Consider the following 20,760-nt stretch of genomic DNA (forward strand, 5'->3'; position numbering starts at 1 on the left):
GATCTAATCAATCTTTAACTTAGAAATGTGCTACAGAATCTGAGAAAAGAAGCTTATTACCTGAGACCATTTTGGAGTTATGGTTTGGTTTTTGAAGTGGGTCTTCTCAAAAGAAACAGAACCCAAGGATTATTTAATCTGTGATAGGTAAGGGGGGAAAAATAGTGCCATTACGAAGGGAAAGCCACTCCTTGAGGTGTATGGAAAAAGAAACATTCAACAAATACCACGGGAATTGCACGGAGTCTGTACTGGCATGAAGGGAATGCCAGGGAGAAGGTTGGAAACCTTCTTTCCTAGTGATGAGAAGTTGTGATGCTATGTTTGTCTGACACTGCGCAAGGGGAGCGCTTGTCTGTAGTGGGGAAAACACACTTGGTCTTTGCCTCCCTACATCTGTGGGCCCTGGAGACAAACACACCAGAATCCCATTGTCCATGACAACTGATTGTCCTTGAAATACTGTGTTTCTATACCTCTGTTCTTCTCTCAACATATGTTTTTGAACTCTTCCTCTTTCTCACAGATGGGGAGAAACATATTCTTATAATCTCTTGGCTCACCGGGGGTGAAAGGTCATTCTCAGATCTGGGTAGGAAAACGGATCCTCACGCTAAGAACTGAGGGTGTTACCAGGTGTAGGGCAACCTGGGACCAAGAGAGTAGGGAGAGAGGTCAAAGTATTTATGCACAAAGGAATCACCCCATCCCTTGGCCTCTTGACCACCACGAAGCCCTCCAGGTACTCTGCTCAAACCATGGCATCTTCACGTGCGCCTTGGGGTGGATATGAGGTGTGCACCTGCGGCGGAATACAGGTAACCTCGGGCCCGGGTCCACCGATGTTCCCACTGCGCACAGCTCCGGGGCTCACCGCTTCCCCCGCCCACTCCTCGTGCGGTGCTCGATGCTGCAACTCCCGCCTGGGCTGCAGCAAACCCGAAAGCGCCGGGGTGGGCGCTCGGGCCAGCGCCGGGAGCTCTGGGCATGCTCAGTCGCTCGGGCAGGGCTCGGGGCGCGAGCCGGGCTCCTCCTGCACCACATTCATCCGCTGCCAAGGGGAGCCGCCAGGCGCTCGCAGGCTAGGCGCGCGCTGCCCGAGGGAGGACCCGGCCGCCGCCGCCCCGCCGCCTCCCGGAGCCATGGCAGCGCTCGGCCACCCCGCCGCCTTCGGCCGGGCCACCCACGCCGTGGTGCGGGCGCTGCCCGAGTCCCTGTGCCAGCACGCGCTGAGGCGCACCAAGGGCGACGAGGTGGATTTCGCCCGTGCCGAGCGGCAGCATCAGCTCTACGTGGGCGTGCTGGGCAGTAAGCTGGGGCTGCAGGTGGTGCAGCTGCCGGCCGACGAGAGCCTCCCCGACTGCGTGTTCGTGGAAGATGTGGCCGTGGTGTGCGAGGAGACGGCCCTCATCACTCGACCCGGGGCGCCCAGCCGGAGGAAGGAGGTAACTGTCCGCCCGGCGACGCGAGGGGCGCGGCCGGGAACGCGCACCCGGCCCTCCCCCGCCGCCCGCGCGGGAGTTGCCGGCGGAATCGCGAAATTGGCCCCCGGCTAGTTCAAAACTTCTCCTTTGGGGGGAGAGGGTGTGTGTGTGTGTGAGAGAGAGAGAGAAGTTCATTGTTCACGCCTCCTGGCTGTCGGCACAGCTGGGGTGCCTCCAAGACGCCCCGACTGAGTGTGGTGGTGCGGACTCCGGCAGGTGGGTGGGGTGGGGAATCCACCTCACTGGCGTTTTTTATGTGTAAAGAGTGAATAGTGGTAGAGACAGTGCAACTCTGAGCGTTTCCCAGGGAGGGTTGCTGCTCCTGGCTGGGTGAGGAGTCTTGGGGAGCAGCGCTGGTTTGTGACACTGAAGCCCCCAAGTCCTGCCTAGGGCTCGGAACCGCGCGGGCCTGAGTAATCAACCCGGTGTTGGTGGCTCAGACCTAGGGCGTCCCGAGTTACTTTTTAGTGGTGGCGAGTGAGTCGGGCAGAAAGCGACTAGTGTCAGGGGAGTGGTTTGTTGGTGAGCTGAGAATACGTGTTTATGAATAGGCGAGGTGTGGAAAGCTGTCCTCGGTGTAGGGTGTTGGGGGGTGTGTGTGTCTGTGCGTTTAATTAAAAATGGTTGTTTCAGAAATTCCATGATTTTTGCCATGTTATTAAACTTACAGCAATTAGAGCTTTGTGTGTTCTCAAGGGAAAGTGACTACTTTCAAATAGTGCAGCTTGTGAAAATGGCTGTGATGGCTTTAAACCCAAGGCAGGTTAGTGGGGAGAAAGAGAGTGAGAATGGATTTTAAAACGTTATCTGGCATGGGTTCCCCTTATCACCAGGCTAAAAGCCCAGCCTCAAGACTCTGTTTCTGTTGGCATCAAGTGGCATTGCAAGAAGCCGGTGGTTTCTTTCATATCTGGATGGTTAGGGATTCCCCCCTCCCCATTTTGTCTTTATTCAGTAGACATTAGAAATGCCTCATAGAGCTCATAGTTAAAATATGCTTACTCTACACATGCTTCACTACTTAGTTGATAGAACCATACATGGGCTGAGAGAATAAGCATATTGCATTTATTTCTTATTGAGACAATTCAGCCGTTGTTCACCCTACCTTAGCAGAAAACAAAAAGAGTAACCGGTCTCCTTTTCTTTACCTTTTATTTCCTTTGCCACACATTTGAGTCATTGAGATGGCTCACTATATTTTAAACTGATAAACATATTAACGCCATGTGAATACTTCTGGTGTGTCCTAGGCCATATGGCACAACTGTGGTTTGTGTTTTAAAGAGGAAAAGACATTTCAAAAACCCTTTCAAGATGGTACTCCTTTGATGAGGGTAGTCCAATTTCCTGTCAAGAGGCTGTTGCACATTTAATCATCCATTTCATTTTATTCCTGTAATAAAACCTTCCAAATTTTGGCTTCCTAATTGTAAGTGGGCAGTGATCCTTCTCCCCTGTCAGATTTTGAGGCATACATTTTAAGCTGGCTACTCTCTTCTATCAATCTAGTGGCTCTCTGCCAGAGACCTCACAGTGTGGTGGATAGGAACACCAGACTGCAGCTAATTCTGTGACCTTGGAGAGTGTCTCTTGCCTCAACTTTCTCACCTGAAAAGTAGACCTAATACTTATATCATAAATTTGTTGTACTAAATTTGTTAATCCATCTGAAGTTTATAGGGTAGGACATTTCATGAATGGTGGTTGTTATTATTTACTTAACAATGGGTCATGGAAGATTTTCTTTTTTTTGAGCAGTGAGAAGTCTGCTATATACTGAGGTAGTTACAGTGACATTTCCCCTTCCCACGGTGAAGGGGAGTCATATTCACACCTTAGGATCCATCCTAATCTGCTATGTAGCACTTCCTCCCAGCTTGAGTTTCCTACAGGAGCATATTGTCTCCCCAAAATGCCTTTACCATTGCATATGATCTGAATCAGCAGAGTAACAGATCTTGTAGCCAGAGAGAGCACGGGCAGCTGTGTTGGATGGGGTACTTCTGGAAGGCAGGGCTGTGCAGTCTTCTGGAAGACTAACACTCTTTGAAATCTCTCACCAGTTCACTGCCTTAGTTGTTGAGTGAATAAATGAATGAATAAAATGTTAACTAGCTAATATTAACAAGCTCATAATAATTACTTCAAGGTTCTCTTTGGACTGTTGTATATACTTTTCATGTGATACCTGCCTCCCTAACTGAAATTCCACAACAGTGAAGGCATTATTTTAAGATTATTGCCGCTGATCTCCTTGCCGTGTCTCCTTACTCTCCATTTCATTCTCCATGCTGTAGAGTCCAAGTCTCTAAGCTGGTCTTTCTAAAACTCAGATCTGATCCTGTCCCTGCTCTGATGAAGCTTCTTGAAGAACCCTCCATTAGGCTTGATAAACCCATTGAGTTGTTCTCTGTTTGCCTTTCCAGCTTCAGTTGCAACTCTGACCCTACCCCAGGTGCCTCCCAACCTTTTGGCTCAAGCCAGGTTCTTTCACTAAAGCTCACCACGCTATTCTTTTCTAAGCATACATTTCTCCTTTGTCTAGGACATTCTTCCTCTTTTCTCTCTTTTCCATTCTACCTAGCTGTTCTACTCATGCATCATTTCTCAGTTTTCTGTTATCATTAATATTATCAGCTAATCTCTATTGGGTGCTTGCCATTTGCAAAACATAGTGTCAGATTTATGACATGGATTTCACTGAATGCCCACATCAACGCTTTGAGCTCAGTACTATCATTATTCTTACTTTAAAGTTGATGGAACTGAAGCTTAGAGAGATTAAATACCTTGGCCAAGTTTATAAAGTAGAACCAGTGAAACTAGGACTTGAACTTGAATTTTAGCACTCTAAAGCTCTGGTCCCAACCACTGCGATACTAAACAACCAAGCATAAGGTTGGTCCTCCTTTTATGACCACTTGGAACTCTCTGCACTTTCTTCTATGGTATCTTTCATACTGTATGATAACGACTTGTTTTAACTTTCTGTATCTCCCCACTATTATGAGAACTCTCGGGACAAGGATCACATCTGCATTCCTTAACATTTTATTCCCAGGACCTTGCACACAAGACTCATGCAGCAAATGTTTTGTTGGACATGTGTGTCCATGACTTTAGATCAACCTTAGGTTTCCCTGCTTAGGACATATTTGGTGTTTTGCAGGCATTCTCAGTAGAGTCCCAAAAGTTTCGTTACAAGTGCAGGTGATTTATAATTGTTTTGTTTTTCTCTTCCTCTCCTTGTACCTGTCTCTGTCTCTTGTTATTTTGCTTGTTTTTATAATAATTCTGGAAAATTACTTTATCAAAACATCATGTTATATTTAATGACTTTTCTTCCTTGGAAGAAAGGACTGAGAACTGAACTCAAGAAAGTAACCCTTCTGTGAAAGCCACAATGGAGCCTCCCGAGATTAGTAAAATGCAGTTGCTGTCTGCAGGAAGCTTAAGTTTTAGTGAAGAAAACTGCGTGTAGAGAGTCAGCAAATAATGTTAATTGTCTCATAACTCTGTCTTCATGAAGACAGACAAATTAGCTTTGAGAACCCGTCATAATGATGTACTGTATGGTGACTAACATAACATAATTTTAAAAAAAGAGAAGCAGTCGTATTTTAAATGAATTCAGCTTGATTTTAGAAGAAAAAAGTCAACTTATAAATGCCAACATCCTGTAAACAAATACTTAAGAGCTGAAGTAAGACAAGTGACAGAATGTAAAAATTAAAATTTTTGGATGGGTTATACATTTCTGCAGCACCAAATTCAAAAGGTGCAAGAGGATAGATAGGCAGTGCAAGTAAGTTTCCCTGCTCTTGTACCTGACTTACCCTGTTCCCTTCCTTAGAGGCAGCTACGAATAACAGTTTCCTTACAGAAGGTTTTTAGTACATAATGATTAACTGGTGAAGGTTACTCAAGCAACATTGTCAAGTATATCCTGTGCCCTTTTGCTCCTCTTTCAGAGTCATTTTATCCTTTCCCAGGTACCAAGGATTAGTATGTGGGATATTCTGTCTAGGAGTAAAAACACACAAATTCATTCTCACAAGGTGATAACGGCCTTAATTATCCTTTCCTGGGCCGTTTATATTTTTAGGGGCTTCTTGCGGAAGAAGGCAATGTACATAGCACAAGGTAACAAATCCAAAAAGTGGAATTGGCCATTGGGTAGGGACATGGAGGCGTAGATGGAAGGCGTGAACAATACCTATTTAGATAGAAATTCTCCTTTTGTTAGGGCACTTAACTGTTTGGACCTACATATTTTGGCCCTGGGTTTATTCTTTGGTTAGGCTAAAAGCATAACCCCGATGATCCCAGAGCAAGGTAAACATCAAGACCATGTCTAATGACTAGCTAACATGTACCATGGTGTGTGTGTGTGTGTGTGTGTGTGTGTGAGAATTGCAAAACATGGTATTATTATCAACTCTATTTAAAAGAAGGAAACTGAGGCTCAGGTAACCAGAGTTAAGTAAGTTGTTCAAAAACACACAGCTAATAAGTGACAGAACTGAGGTCTTCATGAAAATGTGAAGGTCATTTTTCCTTGATGTGCTTGTAGCCAGTTGTGGTTAATCATAACAGAACATTAAATCAATACAAAATAACTACCCGAATCCCCTTTTATGCAGCCAGCAATATGCAAACCTCAGTTGGATATTAACAAGATGGAAGTTTTACTTCCCTCCTCTCATAAATGAGAGTAAATTGTTTTCATTTTAGTTAAATAATAATAATCTGATCATTTGCACGAAACCCCAGAATTATGTAGGCACAGTTTGTGCAGAATTGTATCTTCTTTACCACTAGACTGGATGATTGCTTTTTAAAATGCATACATTTTCTCAAATTTCTTTTTAACATCAGGTGAGAAAACTGCCCTAAGCCATAATTAGAACTTACTCTTACTCTCACCAAGATGGGAAGTAAATGTGCTGGAGTCTCTTTATACGGCAGCGGATTAACAGCTCTTGATAAATCGTCACCTCCAACTGGTTAGAACAACTGCTCCCTTTCAGGATGTTTCTTTTTGACTCTACTTGGCCTTGGCAAAAAATGTTTGGAAATTGATGTGTCTTGGAAACTGGAGTGCATCTATATATAATGCAATCTATTCCCATGCAGTTGATCTTGAAAGCCTTGAAAATAAAGAACATAGTGATGAGTAGGGAGTGACTTCTATTAGATACTATTAGCTGAAAATGAGCTTTCTGCAGAGATTCCTAGGATCATTAGAGAATCATTATAAGACTAAGAAGGCAGAGATGGATCCTTATAATTCAGATATGGTGGAAAATAGCTTTTGCATGTATTTAAATTTTTGTTGAGCTCAGATTTCTTCAAAATTGGTTTTATTATAGTAATGGTAGGTCTCCATCCATTAATATAAGCCACAACACAGAAAAATCTACTTAAGACTTTTGAACAAAGATTTACCTTCTATTGCTTTTGAATCATACATAAATTATTCATGGCCTCTTATGAATCTCAGTATGAATTTGGAGATGCATGTTTAAAAAATGAGTGCTGGTTGTTGTTTATTTCATGGGCATTTGCTATTAACATCTGTAATCACTTGAGAAAGCCTCATTTTCTACCTGGAGACTTGGACATATTGTAGAGTTCATTACCCTACTCAAGGGATATCATGATTAAAGGTAAAATAAATGAAATTTTAATGAAAGAAAAGTTTCATTCATCTCTTATGCAGAGCACAGTGTGTTGTTCATCCCAGATAGTCAATAAATGTTTATTTACCAAAGCTAAGTCCTTGATGTTCTATCAAAATGCTCCTCTGACCTTTGAAGTTAGCTTGTATTGTTTTCCCTAAACTGATATTAGGTATTAAATCTGTTAGTGTCCTCAGGCTCATTTCATAAGCAGGCACTTTTCATCCAAATGGACAAGCAGGAATAATCTCAAACAACAAATCCCATTTAAAAATGTGTGCATGTAATGCCATCCCAGTTCCCTTCCTCATTGTCAAACAATTTAATGATGTACATTGTCTTCCTGAAGCTGAGTGCTAAAGGAGGAGTAGCATCACATGGAGAGAATAAATAACCAGACTTTAGACTCCTGTTTCTGAATGTTTAGGTCATCTAAACAAGTATGACTAGAGAAAACAGCTCAGCAGAGTACAAAGATGAAAGTACATGTTATTACAGGGTTGGTTTAATTTTGCCCAGCAAATCAATGTGGGCAAACCTGACTTAGTTCATGTTAGCAAATTAAAGAGAATACAACTTTTAAGCTGCTTTTGCAACTGGATGAGCTTATAGGGGTAAATTTTCATTATTGTGAATATGAATACATCAACATTTTGCTTGATTTGAATATGTTTAATTAATTAAACAGACCTTTGCCTTTATTAAAGATATTTTGCCTTGATTTCTTTGTTCTTGTTTTGTTTAAGAAATACTAAAATTTTCTAATTTGCTTATGGTACTAATTATGAGTGCCATGATTGTAATAAAAATGACTGTACTTTAGAAGGTAAAGGAATAATAGTTGTATCACTCCTATATGTTTGTTCATTCAGCAACTGTCTCCTACATGCCAGACCCAGTGTTTGCTGTTAGGGAGACATAGCTGAATTAGATAACACTGCTGCCCTCAGGATCTCACAGTTCACTGGGGAGGCAGACTGGTGACAGATGCTTGCAGACAAAGGGGACTGGTTTCACGACAGGGTTCTGTCTAGTGCTATGGAAGCTCCAGGAAGAGTGTCTGACCCATATCAGGACCTCTCAGAAGAAGAGAATATTGAGCTAGAAGTAACCAGGAAGGGAAGAGAGGCAGCCTTCCAGAGACAGTGAGCACTATGAGGTAGGATAAGGGTGATCAGTAAAAGTAATTTCATTAACATTGAGGAGGATACAGCATTGAAAAAAGCCTGCCTGTGCCCTCTCAGAGCTCTGAGATTTTGTTCCCTAGTTCCAGGTTCACCAAGAGAACTACATACTTAGCTGTACTTCCTGTTCGGGGCCTACAGCGATTTCACCCCTTAGCACAGCCTACTCCTAATTGTGCACTCCAAGACCGAGACTTATTTCTTGAGGTGGCTAGAATGCCATTTGGTGGGGGCAGTAATTTTTCCTCTTTGGTCCCAAATTTGCCACATTAGGATGTATCAGGTAAACCTGGCATCCCGTAGTATATAGTTATATATAACATTATCCACGTCAATGGCAAGTAAGAGAAAATTATTTCCTCTTTGCTGTCAAAATGTGTTTTTATTCACAAACCTTTCCATCTTTGCAGTAGACATTAGTGAATCTCACACTAATATAAATCAAGTGTAGCCTAAAGTAAGCATCCATTTGTACTCATAGGTGAAATATACTGCAAAAGGCAACATAGTAGGGGTATAACACTATTCTAGGAGTGGGGGATACTGGTTTTGATTTTTTGCAATGGTAGGAATATCTAATATTCTTTCCAACTTGGAGATGCTGTGTTTTCTTTCTGGGTCTCAAGTCATGTTGGGATGGGACATAGAGGGTAGGGAAAAAAAAAGGATAAGGAAATGTGAAAAAACGATGGGGCAACGATGATAACTTAGGTTTGTGAGATGGGATTAGGGATTAGTGAATAAAAAATACTGGCTTTTATTCAACCTGACAGATGCTTGTCCTTCGTAACTAACCAATCCTATGACATCATGCCTTGCTAATGATAATCCATTATGAGGTAAAGCTGAATTTCCCAACTCTATTTCAAAAGCTCAGCTCACTCAACCATTTATAGCATATTTAAGTAATTTTTTATTTAGAAAACTTAGATAAGAGCCACTGGGAGAGAGTGACATACCTAGACCTACGTACTGTCGATCATCACATGACTTTCAGTGTCTGCCAGTTGATGTTTCTGTGGTAAATGTGAATCAATGGCTTGAAGAAATGGAGAGTGAATGAATGTGAAGTATATACTGTGAATGAATATGAAATATGTAGGTCGTGTTTTTTGTTAGAACTAAAAGTCTTGACTTGCCCATGGCCGTTCTTTCTTACAAACCCTCTGTGCATATGTGTTGATTTCCATCCCTGGTGCTAAAATTTGGGTTTTGTTTTCAAAATTTCGACTTTTGTCTTCCAAAACTTCATAGTTATTTTTCTGAATAAGGAAAAAAAAAAGGATACCCATTTAAATGTAGCCCTTTCTGTAGTTAGCTATGTACAATTTAAGATTGTTAACAGTAAGATACTGATATAATTATTTTTAAGGTTTGGAGACATGTTTGTGGTAAACTTAGACCTTTTTTGTCTGAAATTATTCAAAGAGCTGAAATTAGCTAATGTAATGCTTTTGGTATGGTTGAAAGATAATAATGGAAAAAAACACATCTACTTTATTCTCTTAATTATAATTTTTGGGGGTAGTAGGGAACCCTCATTTTACAAAGAAAGAATAACATAACTATGGTTTGGCTTTGGGTCATATTTTAGGCCACTATGATACAAACATATTTTCTAATTCCAGAGTTTTATGTGGAGAAATTTGAATCTAGTGCTTTATTTTGAGGTACTCAAACTATTTTATTCTTGCTTTTGGTATTCTTCGTTCTTTACACCCTCTTAGTCCTTCATCAGGGGCCCAGGTTTTCCAGTTCTCCTTTCGGCAAAAAATACAGTGTTGGGAGTCAGAGAGACCCTAGTCACAAAGGGTGCTGCTTTCTTCATTCTTATGTTTTTTTCAAACTAAACATCTCCAAAGCTTTAGGCCTCCCCTAGTCTCCAGGCTTTCCCAGGCCACCCCAAATATGTGAGTAGGTTAGCAATGAATAGAGCACAGCTTCAAGACAAGGCTTTTTGTACAGTCGTTTGAGTGCATGTTTTTAAACTGCTGTCCTTCACCTGCCATAGAAGGGTCACGAAATCAATTTAGTGGGTCATGACCAGCCCATTTGTTTTTATTGTAACAGAATCAATAGAAAATGTCAGAGTGCACTCCAACACGGTAAGATGGTGTCATGAAACTTTTTTTCATTTGTATACATTTGTGTTTCTATGTATACGAATTAGCTATATAAAATATGTTTCTTACTATAGGTCACTGGCAAAAAAAAAAAAAATGTGAAAACCCACTGTGTCTCCTTTGAATTGGACTCACCTCTCAGCCTCTTCTTAAAAATTCTGGAGGACTATGCCTGTTGTCCAGTTGGGATCTGGGAATCCTGGCCAAAATCCTAACTGTTTCCCTATGTGTATCAAGTCATGCTTGATTTCCATTTGCCTAGGTTGGAAATCGGACCTTCTGGCTAATTGGAACCCTGTCCATCAGGGGCAGGAAGTGAAGCTTACTGGAGGACCATGAGGAGGAGAAAGACTGTCAACTCCGTAATTTGCGAGAAGCTGATTCTACCTCTCCTTCGGTGACCTTCTATACCAGTTGAGGGAAGGTTACATTAAGACAGGCAAGCGTAGTTTCCATCTGAACTGGCATCTTTTTCATTTTTTTGCAAGTAGAAACTGTGGTAGCCGTAAGAACTGAACCCCTGAGCAAACTGCGTCCAGGGGTGTTGACTCCTACATTTTCTTACCAGCAACTTCCGGATGGAAGCTGAGATGGGCGATGACCCCAGGAAGCCTCAGCGTCCAACGTTGGGATTTCCATTGCATTTGGGGATGGAAACTCAGGACACTTCTTTTTTTCTTCAAAGAACCCCGGAATGTGTCAAAACACGGAATGTCCTAAAACATAATTATAACGTTCATGCCATTCTCAGACCACTGCCTAAAGGCCTAGAAGAGACCTGGAAGATCATTGGTTTCACTACTTTTTCTTCACACTCTGCAACACTAAATAGGTGTAAATCCAGCCTGTACAGATGAATGCCCAAAGGACATTTAATTTTATTCCCCAAGTAACCCATTTTAGCAATATTTGTTAGTGTTAGTACTCACACTAAGTATGAATCATTTGAACTAACATATAGGCTGGGGTTCATTCTGACAAAGTGTATTTGACTGGTTAGTAACAGTTAGTTACAGGGAAACAGCATCCGATTTTCGGTGGTAACCCCCCTTTGCACAGCTGAGCAGCCTAGTGCTAAGAGTAGAGTGTACTGTCTCACACCTGCTCTTTTGTCCCCCTCTAAAGCAGAGCTTTGAAGATTTTGGTAAAGGAATAATTATAGAGGCAAACAGTGTGGCTATGACTGGAGAAATTGTGTGTTTGTAGGAAAGGGGTTTGGAATTGTGCATCTTGGAACTATACTACATGAGAAAAAAAATGGATAATGCATTTGTCATGTCCATGACAACATTTTTCTTTGTGAGCACTGAGCTGGATAACTGAAGCCTCTGAGTGGTTTGCAAGAAAACTGAGGACGAATCTTGCTTCTAAACTAGTCTCCAGAGAGAAGCTTCTCCGTGAGGGAGAGAGAATAGGGATTTAGGTTAGAAGTTTTTTTTTGAAACTAAGTGCAGAAAAACATACAAGATATAGCCCACTGGCCTCAACACGGCTGAGGTTTCAATTATGATTCGATTCACGCTCCCTGAAACACTCGCCTGCCCGGAGGTCAGCCTAATGACTGGAAATTCTACAAATGCAACAGCTACTGTCTCTTAGACTGTTTTAAACACACACACACACACACACACACACACACACACACACACACAAACACAGTTTATATACACTCAGCATCAAGTTTGGATAAAATCAGTTTTCTAACAAAACCTTCCTTGTGCATAATGTTTGGTAGTAATGCAGATCGTCAAAACTAATTAGAGGGATTCTTGAGTTACATTATTTTGGTGGACCACTAGCCAGGAGAAATATTTTTTTGAATGAATTCTGCTTTTTCACTGGGCTCTTTCAGCTTGTAGTCAACTTCGTATCACCCTTTCTTCCTCTTGATTTCACCCTTTTTTGGAGCTGTCAGTGGAGGAGAAAGAATGTATGCAGTCCCTGGAGCTTTCTTACCCTTCTTTACTTTCCTTCTGTTGAGGAGTTCCCATAACACCATGAATTTTTCCTCATATTCTGGTCTGGATAGTGATTTTCAAATTACAAGTTTCAACTCAGAAGTAGATCATAAAGTCCACCTAGTGGGCCCCTCTACTTTTTGTTCACACTCTTGTGTAAATGAACTGGAATTGAAAATGTCAGAGCACATGCATTACCCATAAGACAGCCAAGTATTGTTTCCTTTATACACATACATACAGTTCCCTTGTGTGTTGTGGATTGTGACAAAAGGTGTATTTCTGGCTGGTGGTCATTGCTATTGAAACCTACTTACCTAGAAAACCAAGATAAAACTTAACCAAGTACTAACATTAGCTTTTATTGATATTCTTTGCTGTTCACAGCAACAATAGAATTTTGACATGTGTCAGAGCCACTGATTTTCATTGCGCAAATAGGCAGTTTGTCTCATTTTATTACCTGGTAGGAAGGTAGAACCACTTGTCTCAATGCAGCAAAATGCAGGAGATGGAAAGGAAGAGAAGAAACACAGCATAGGTGGCAAGTTTGGGGTTCTTTTCAGAAGTAGGTATTTTCAGATATCAAGGACTCCATCACAAAAATGTTTTAGAGTATTTCCATACACTTAGACATGGTATCTTCACTTGTAAATCAAATTATGATGATGTGTTGTGATAGGGCAGGATGGCAGGTACTCAGACAGCATACCTGTTATGAAAAGGGCCACATTAGAGCCCGGTACATTTTTATGTTTTGTTGACCCCAGCCTCCTTCCCACTGATTCTACTTTCCCCTGCTCCCCACTAATCTGCCCACGTGCATCTTCAGCTTGCCCCACTCCCTAAATCCATCATCACTTGAGGTGCTGGGTCACCTCAGGTGCCTCGAGCATTGTCGTTCCCAGGATGCACACCTCTCACACCAAGTCTGGTACCTGCAGACACACGGAGGCAGACCGATTCCTGGGACATTCCTTGAGCTGTGCTTTCTCTTCCTTTCCATTGCCTTCAAGAGTGGAAAAGGACAGCTAGGAATGCAAATTACGGTTGCCCCGCTTATTAGCTGAGTCGTGTTGAGCAAGGGGAGCTTCAGTTTCAGCATCTGTAACAATGGGGGTGGTTTTGAGCATCTGTAAGTTTGTTATGTGCCTAGATGCATTAACGTGTTAAAGTGCTCAGTTGTACTTTGCACAGAGTAGCTCTTCTTTCAGTGCTCAATCCCTCCTTTTCTGTTGTTACCTGCTTTTTGTATTTCTAGAGAGCCGTCATTCCAGCCCATAAGGTTGAGACTGATTTTTCTCTTCCTACTTCTTACCCGGAAGCTAGAGAGCTCATCTCTTCAGCTTCTGGCTCGCTGCCTGTAGCCTGCCCAGACGTTAAGACTTTGCTTAGGAATTGGGATCCATGGCTCTTGTATTTTGTGCCTCTCTGCTGGCTCCACTGAAACATGCCAGGAGGCTGGGAAGACCATTAGAACCTCTGCTTGAGCCTCAATGGGCACCTGGGCAAGTCCCCCAGCACCTGCGTGTGCTGCTATACAAGCAAGTCCCGGGGCGGGGCGGGGGGGGGGGGCTGGCTTTCGCTCCACCTCATTTTGTTAGGAGCAAGTCATCCTCAACTGAATCAAAAGATGTTGTTCTTTCTATAATTGTTTTTCATCCTCTGACCTTCTAAGCAAATGAATACTTAGAGAATCTCTGCCTTTAAATTTACCGTTTGGTCTTGAGCCAGTCATTTATGAGTATTTAGATTTGAATTCGTATTTCTAGTATCTTTATACATTTAGTATATTTTAAGGACTTTAAATTTTTTGTTTTATTTAATTTTTTATTATTACCATTTTTATTGAAGTATAGTTAACATACAATATTATATTAATTTTAGGTAATACAACATAATGAATCAACAAATTCTATGCATTATACAGTGCTCACCACAATAAGTATAGTCACGCTACAACATGATTACAAAATTCTTATTATTTGTATTTTAGTATAGTTGTACACAATGTTACATTAGTGTCCCGTGTATAACATAGTGATTCAACTAATCTATATGTTATACTATGCTCACTACCAGTATAGCACCCATCTCTCACCATATAGTGTTGTGATTCTCTTGACTATATTCCCTATACTCTACCTTTTATCCCTGTGACTTATGCATTCCGTAAGTGGAAGCCTGTATCTCCCACTCCCTTTTACCCATTTTGCCACCTCTCTGTACTCTCTCCTTTCCGGAAACCATCAGTTTGTTCTCCGCATTTATGGTCTCTTTCTGCTTTGAGGGTTTTTTTTTTTTTTTTCATTTGTTTTGGTTTTTTTAGACGCTACATATAAGCGAAATAATGTGGTATTTGTCTTTGTCTGACTTATTTCACTCAATATAATACCTTCTGGGACCATCTACGGTCTCATAAATGGTAAGATCTCCTTCTTTTTATGGCAGAATAATATTCCATTATATATGTGTGTGCACAAATATCTATGCATATATATGTATGTACATATATACGTACACACCCCACATCTTTTTTTATCTATCTATTGAAGGGCACTTGGATTGCTTCTATGTCTTGGCTGTTGTAAACCTGCCATAAACATAAGAGTGCATATATCTTTTTGAATTAACATTTTCATTCTCTTTGGGTAAATAGCCAGTAGTCGACTTACTGGATTATATGGTAATTCTATTTTTTATTTTTTTGAGAACCTCCATACTAATTTTTACAGTGACTGCACCAATTTACATTCCTACCAACTATGCAACAAGGGTTCCTTTTTCTCCACAACCCTGTCAATAATTGTTATTTTTTGGTCTTTTTTCAGCTACTATTCTGACAAGTATAAGGTACTATCTCATTGTGGTTTTAATATGCATTTCCCTGATTAGTGATGTTGAGCATCTTTCTATGTATCTGTTGGCCATCTGTATGCCTTCTTTGGGATAATGTCTGCTCAGGTCCTTTGCACATTTTTTTAATCAGATAATTTATTTTTATGGTGTTGCTTTGTGTAAGTTCTTTATATTTTGGATATTAATCCCTAATCAGATATATAATTTGCAAATATCTTTTCCCATTCAGTAGCTGCCTTTTTTGTTGTTGTTGATGGTTTCCTTTGCTGTATAAAACCTTTTATTTTGGCGTAGCCCCAATAGTTTATTTTTGCTTTTGTTTCCCTTACCACAGGAGACATAGCTATAAAAATATTGTTAAGGCTTGTGTTGAAGAAATTATTGCCTGTGTTTTCTCCTAGAAGTTTTTATGGTCTCAGGTCTTGCATTTAGATCTTTAATCCATATTGAGTTTATTTTCGTGTATGGTGTAAGAAAGTGGTCCAGTTTTGGGTTGTTTTTTTTTTTTTTTTTTTGCATGTAGCTGCGCAGTTTTCCCAGCACCACTTTTTGAAGAGACTGTCTTTTCACCATTGAATTTTCTTCCCTCTTTTTTCATAGATTAATTGACCATACAATCATAGGTTTAATCCTGGGCTCTGTTTTCTGTTCCATTGTCTATATGTCTGTTTTTGTGCCAATACCATACTGTTTTGAATACTACAGTTTTGTATTGGATCTTAAAATCTGGGATTGTGAAACCTGCAGCTTTGTTCATCTTTTTCAAGATTGCCTTGGCTATTTGGCAACTTTGTGGTCCATGAAAATTTTAGGATTATTCTAATTCTGTGAAAAATGCCATTAGTGTTTTGAGAGGGATTTCATTGTGTCAGTAGACTGCTTTGGATAACATGGCCATTTTAACAGTATTAATTTTTCTAGTACCTGTGCATGGAATATCTTTCCATTTGTTTGTGTCATCTGCAATACCCTTCATCAGTGTTTTATAGTGTTTTAACCTCCTTGGTTAAATTTATTCCTAGATATTTTATTCTTTTTGCTACCATTATAAATGGAATTGTCTTAATTTGTCTTTCTGCTACTGGTTATTAGTATATAGAAATATAACCAATTTCTGTGCTTTAATTTTGTCTCCTGCAACTTTACTCAATTCATGTATTAATTCTAATAGTTTTTTCATGGAGTCTTTAGGGTTTTCTATGTATATTATCATGTGAGTTGTAAATAGTGACAATTTAAACTTTTCCTTATCAATTTGGATTTTTTTGTTTCTTTTTCCTGTCTGATTGTTGAGGCTACGACTTCCATTACTGTGTTGAACAAAGGTGGTGAGAGTGGACATCTTTGTCTTGTTCCTGATCTTAGAGGAAAAGCTCTCAGTTTTTCACCATTGAGCACGATTTTATCTGTGGGCTTTTCATATATGGCCTTGATTATGTTGGGGTATGTTTCCTCTAAATCCACCACTTTTTTGAGAGCTTTTATCATGAGGTGATGTTGAATTTTGTCAAATGCTTTATCTGCATCTCTTGAGATGATCATGTGATTATTATTCCTCATTTTGTGGATGTACTGTTGATTGACTTGCAAGTATTGAACCATCCTGGCATCCCTGGAATAACACCCACTTGATCATGGCAAATGATTTTTTTAATGTATTGTTGAGTGTGATTTCTTAATATTTTCTTGAGGGTTTTACATACATGTTCTTCAGGGATATTGGCCTGTAGTTTTCTTTTTGTTTAGGATCTTTATCTGGTTTTGGTATCAGGATAATGCTGGCCTCATTGAATGTATTTAGAAGCTTGCTTTCTTCTTCCATTTTTTTGGAATAGAGGAAAATTGGTATTAACTCTTCTTTAGATGTTTGTGAATCCATCTGGTGCTGGACTTCTGTTTCTTGGGAGTTTTTTTATTACAAATTTTATTTTGTTACTAGTAATTGATATGTTCACACTTTCTATTTCTGTCTGTTTCAGTTTTAAAAGATTGGACGTTTCTAGAGATTTATATATTTCTGTTAGGTTGTCTAATTTGATGGCATATAATTTTTTATAATAGTCTCATAATTTTTTGTATTTCTGTGGTATCACTTATTGCTTCTTCTCTCCCATTTCTAATTTTACTTATTTGAGCCTTCTTTTTTCTTTAAGGACTTTAAAAATTCTTCTTACATTGCAAGGTAAAATTACACTTGGAATTGAGTCTTAGTTTCACTTTTCAGTTATATAATAGTGGGCAATTCACAAGTTTTAATTTCCAGTAAAATATCTTTCTTCCTGATTCCCAAGGATGTTGAAGATCAGTGTTCTGAGTACTGTGATGACTTATACAAATGTGATTACACTGTAACATCGTTATGGCCAATGAAAGATTGTACATAATGGTAATAGCAACATTATTATTTATGAACTAGGATAATGGGCTTTTCCTGAAGATGTCTCTGACTGATGAGATCTGACCAGTGTCACTTGCACTGTGACCACTAAGCCTTGACAACCCTTTGGGAATAGAGGTTGCTTTTAGGGCTTCAGTCAACTCTAAAGACGCAGATCTACTACTTATTAGCAAGGTGAAATTGGGGAAATAAATTTTGGGTACAGTTTTGTCATTCTGTAAGAAAAGAAAATGTGACTTTTATTCATGTAATTATTGAGTGCCTGCTCTATGTAAAACTGATAAACAAGTATGATGCCTGCCCGTGAACTGGGGAGTCTAACTAGGGAGACAAACATAAAATAAACAATTACAAATATATGCATATTTAAAAATAGTAAGGGCTGCAAAGGAAAAAAAAAATTATTCATGAGGTTTTAAAAATAAGAGAACTTTGCTGGAAAAGACCCTGAGTATCAGTTCTTAGATAGACATCTTATTAAACAGTAGGCAGTAGATGTTCACTGATCAAATGATAAATAACTGGTCTAATATGATGTTACCAGAGATACTCCCACAGGCATTAAAGAGGTAGGTTGGCATCAAGGGGGACCTGGACTAGGAAGTCTTAAAATCTTTACTTAAAAGCAGTGTAGCTCAGGGCTGGCAGGTGATTACTGTGGACTTCAGGATTCCCGTCTATGAACTAGGGATAATGCTGTTCTTGGCCAGCCTCTATTGTGTTGAGGTTTAAATGAAAAAAAAAAAAAAAAAAAAGAATATGAAGGTACACTATAAGATCAGGGTTGTGGGTATTACATAGTGGATACCTGTGAACTGTAAACTCAGCACCTATAGGACTTGGGCCACAACCTTCCCTCCCACAACATCACAATACCTAGAGATGGGTCCCCAGTCCCACAATCCTCTGTAGAAGTCTTAGAACCAGCTCTTAGAGTACTGTGGCCTAGCTCAATTGACTGTCAGACCTATGATAGTAGGATCTATAGCAGTGGTACTGAGTGTGGCTAACTTTTTGCTGCATGCTAAAAGATTAGCTATTTTATGGGACTTCTGGGGAGAGCCCTCTAGTTAGATCCAGGAGCTAATTATATCAGAATATGCACCCTATAAAAAACTTTGAGAGCTAGGTAGGCTTCAAGAGCACATGTGACTACCACTTATTTTGTACTATGTTTGCTGTTTTGTTTACCCTACTTCATCTCAGCCATATAGTCCCCCTCATTTTACAAATGGAGAAACTGAGGAGAGGTTACACAACTTGTTTAAGGTTAAGTAGTTACTAAGTAGAACTGATATGGACAGCCTGGTCTTTCTGACTCCGAGACCTAGGTATTTGGCCACAGAACCACAGAAAAGGCACAAAGAGCCATGCCATCCATTAGAGAATTTCAGTTAGCAAGACCCTGTCAATGCAAACACCAAAGTCACAGGCCTGATGCCCCCAAAGGGCAGCTGTCCAATCCATTAATGAGGACACTGAGAAGAATGAGAGACAAAGGCTTCTCTTTTTGAAAACATGGTTTCAACTCAGGAGCTACCCATCTCTCTACCCCTCATCCATGAGGCTAGCCCAAAAACCTTCCATACAAGGAGAATCACATATATGCTGGCCAGCATCTTCAGCCATGCATTTAGTTTGAGCTTGGTATTTGTTGGCAGGGTTCCTTGCCAAATAGTTAAGCAACCCATGGAGAACCTTGACCTTAACTTATAAACACAGAAGGACATGCTGAGTAAGAGTCCGAACAGGAATCCTGGGATGGTTCCAGCTCAAGGAAGGAAACTCCCCTGGCTCTCTGAGTAAAAGGCAAGGGTTAATTCCATCCATACACCCACACTAACTGTTGCTCAGTCTTCCCGGAGCCAAATCAAAGGAAAAATTATGTGAGTAATACATGAAAGAAGTAGATTGTCACTATTTTTTATATAGATGTTACCCTAACTCTGTGTGTGTCTCATTTGGTAACATAGACCCCCGGCGAACAGTATAAATGATAATACAAGCAATAATACAAGCGAGCTGCAAACTAATTCTTGTACCCCTGAGTTTTGGTTGAGGGGGCCCTGATACACCCAGAAGCATGTCTATATCTTACTGTCTTTGTACCTTAGAGGAGGGAGGGTAGGATGACATGTCTGGCTTTAGGTTCCAGCATCCCTTAACCTCATAACTAAGACACTTAACTTCTGTGATGGCTTGGATAAGCCATTGGCTCCTTACCCTTCCTCTCTCTTTAGTTTTGTTCTTGGGACCATATTCAAGAAAATGAATACATTTCTCACACTGTTGATCCTCTTTGGACAGCTCTGATTTTGTTTTTATGAATATTCCTTTTCCCTTCTATAGAGGACTGGAGTCCAGCCCCTATACTCTAGCCCGATGGGGACTTATCTCTGGTCTGCTCTGACTTCTGGACCCCGCAATGTTCATCTCTCCACCACCACCACACATCTTTCCTAACCCTCAACCTCACCTCCCCCTTGTTTCTGCCACCACGTTTTCCGGATATTCATTCTGTCTACCTGTTTGGATTTCTACCTACCTGTCTCTGTGTGCCTGGATCTACTTTTCAGGGTTATAGACCCCCTTCCAGGGCAGCCTACCTTCTCCTGGTTAATTCTCTCCCCAACAACAAACAGCAGCATAATATCATTTATCATGTATTTATTGTATGTTAGCACTTTATTTTATTTTTTTTAAAGATTTTATTTATTTATTTGACAGACAGAGATCACAAGTAGGCAGAGAGGCAGGCAGATGTGGGGGGAAGGCAGGCTCCCCGCTGAGCAGAGATCCCGATGCGGGGCTCGATCCCAGGACCCTGGGATCATGACCTGAGCCGAAGGCAGCGGCTTAATCCACTGAGCCACCCAGGTACCCTGTATGTTAGCACTTTAAATCCATCCTTCTCATCAGCTGCCTTAATCCTGTTCCCAGCTCTTGGAGCAGTCCGTCTGTTAGCAGAGGAATTTAGAATTTAGTCAATAGTCAATAATCAGTAGTAGGTCAGCCTCATTATTTCTGTTGTGGGCCTTGTTCTGACACGACCCTTGGTAACGTTTCAGAT

General features: G+C 40.5%; 1 protein-coding gene across 1 annotated transcript in view; it reads left to right on the forward strand.

Moving 5' to 3' along the window:
• The first annotated feature begins 940 nt into the window (after positions 1-940).
• The window catches only part of DDAH1 (dimethylarginine dimethylaminohydrolase 1), a 129,736-nt gene continuing 109,916 nt past the window's right edge, over positions 941-20,760 (forward strand). Inside the window, exon 1 of the mRNA XM_080802288.1 lies at positions 941-1,445. Coding sequence (XP_080658414.1) covers positions 1,143-1,445 — 303 coding nt within the window. The 5' untranslated portion in view covers positions 941-1,142. The remainder of the gene's footprint in view (positions 1,446-20,760) is intronic.

This window comes from Martes martes, assembly GCF_963455335.1.
Source record: "Martes martes genome assembly, chromosome: 4".
NCBI lineage: Eukaryota > Metazoa > Chordata > Mammalia > Carnivora > Mustelidae > Martes > Martes martes.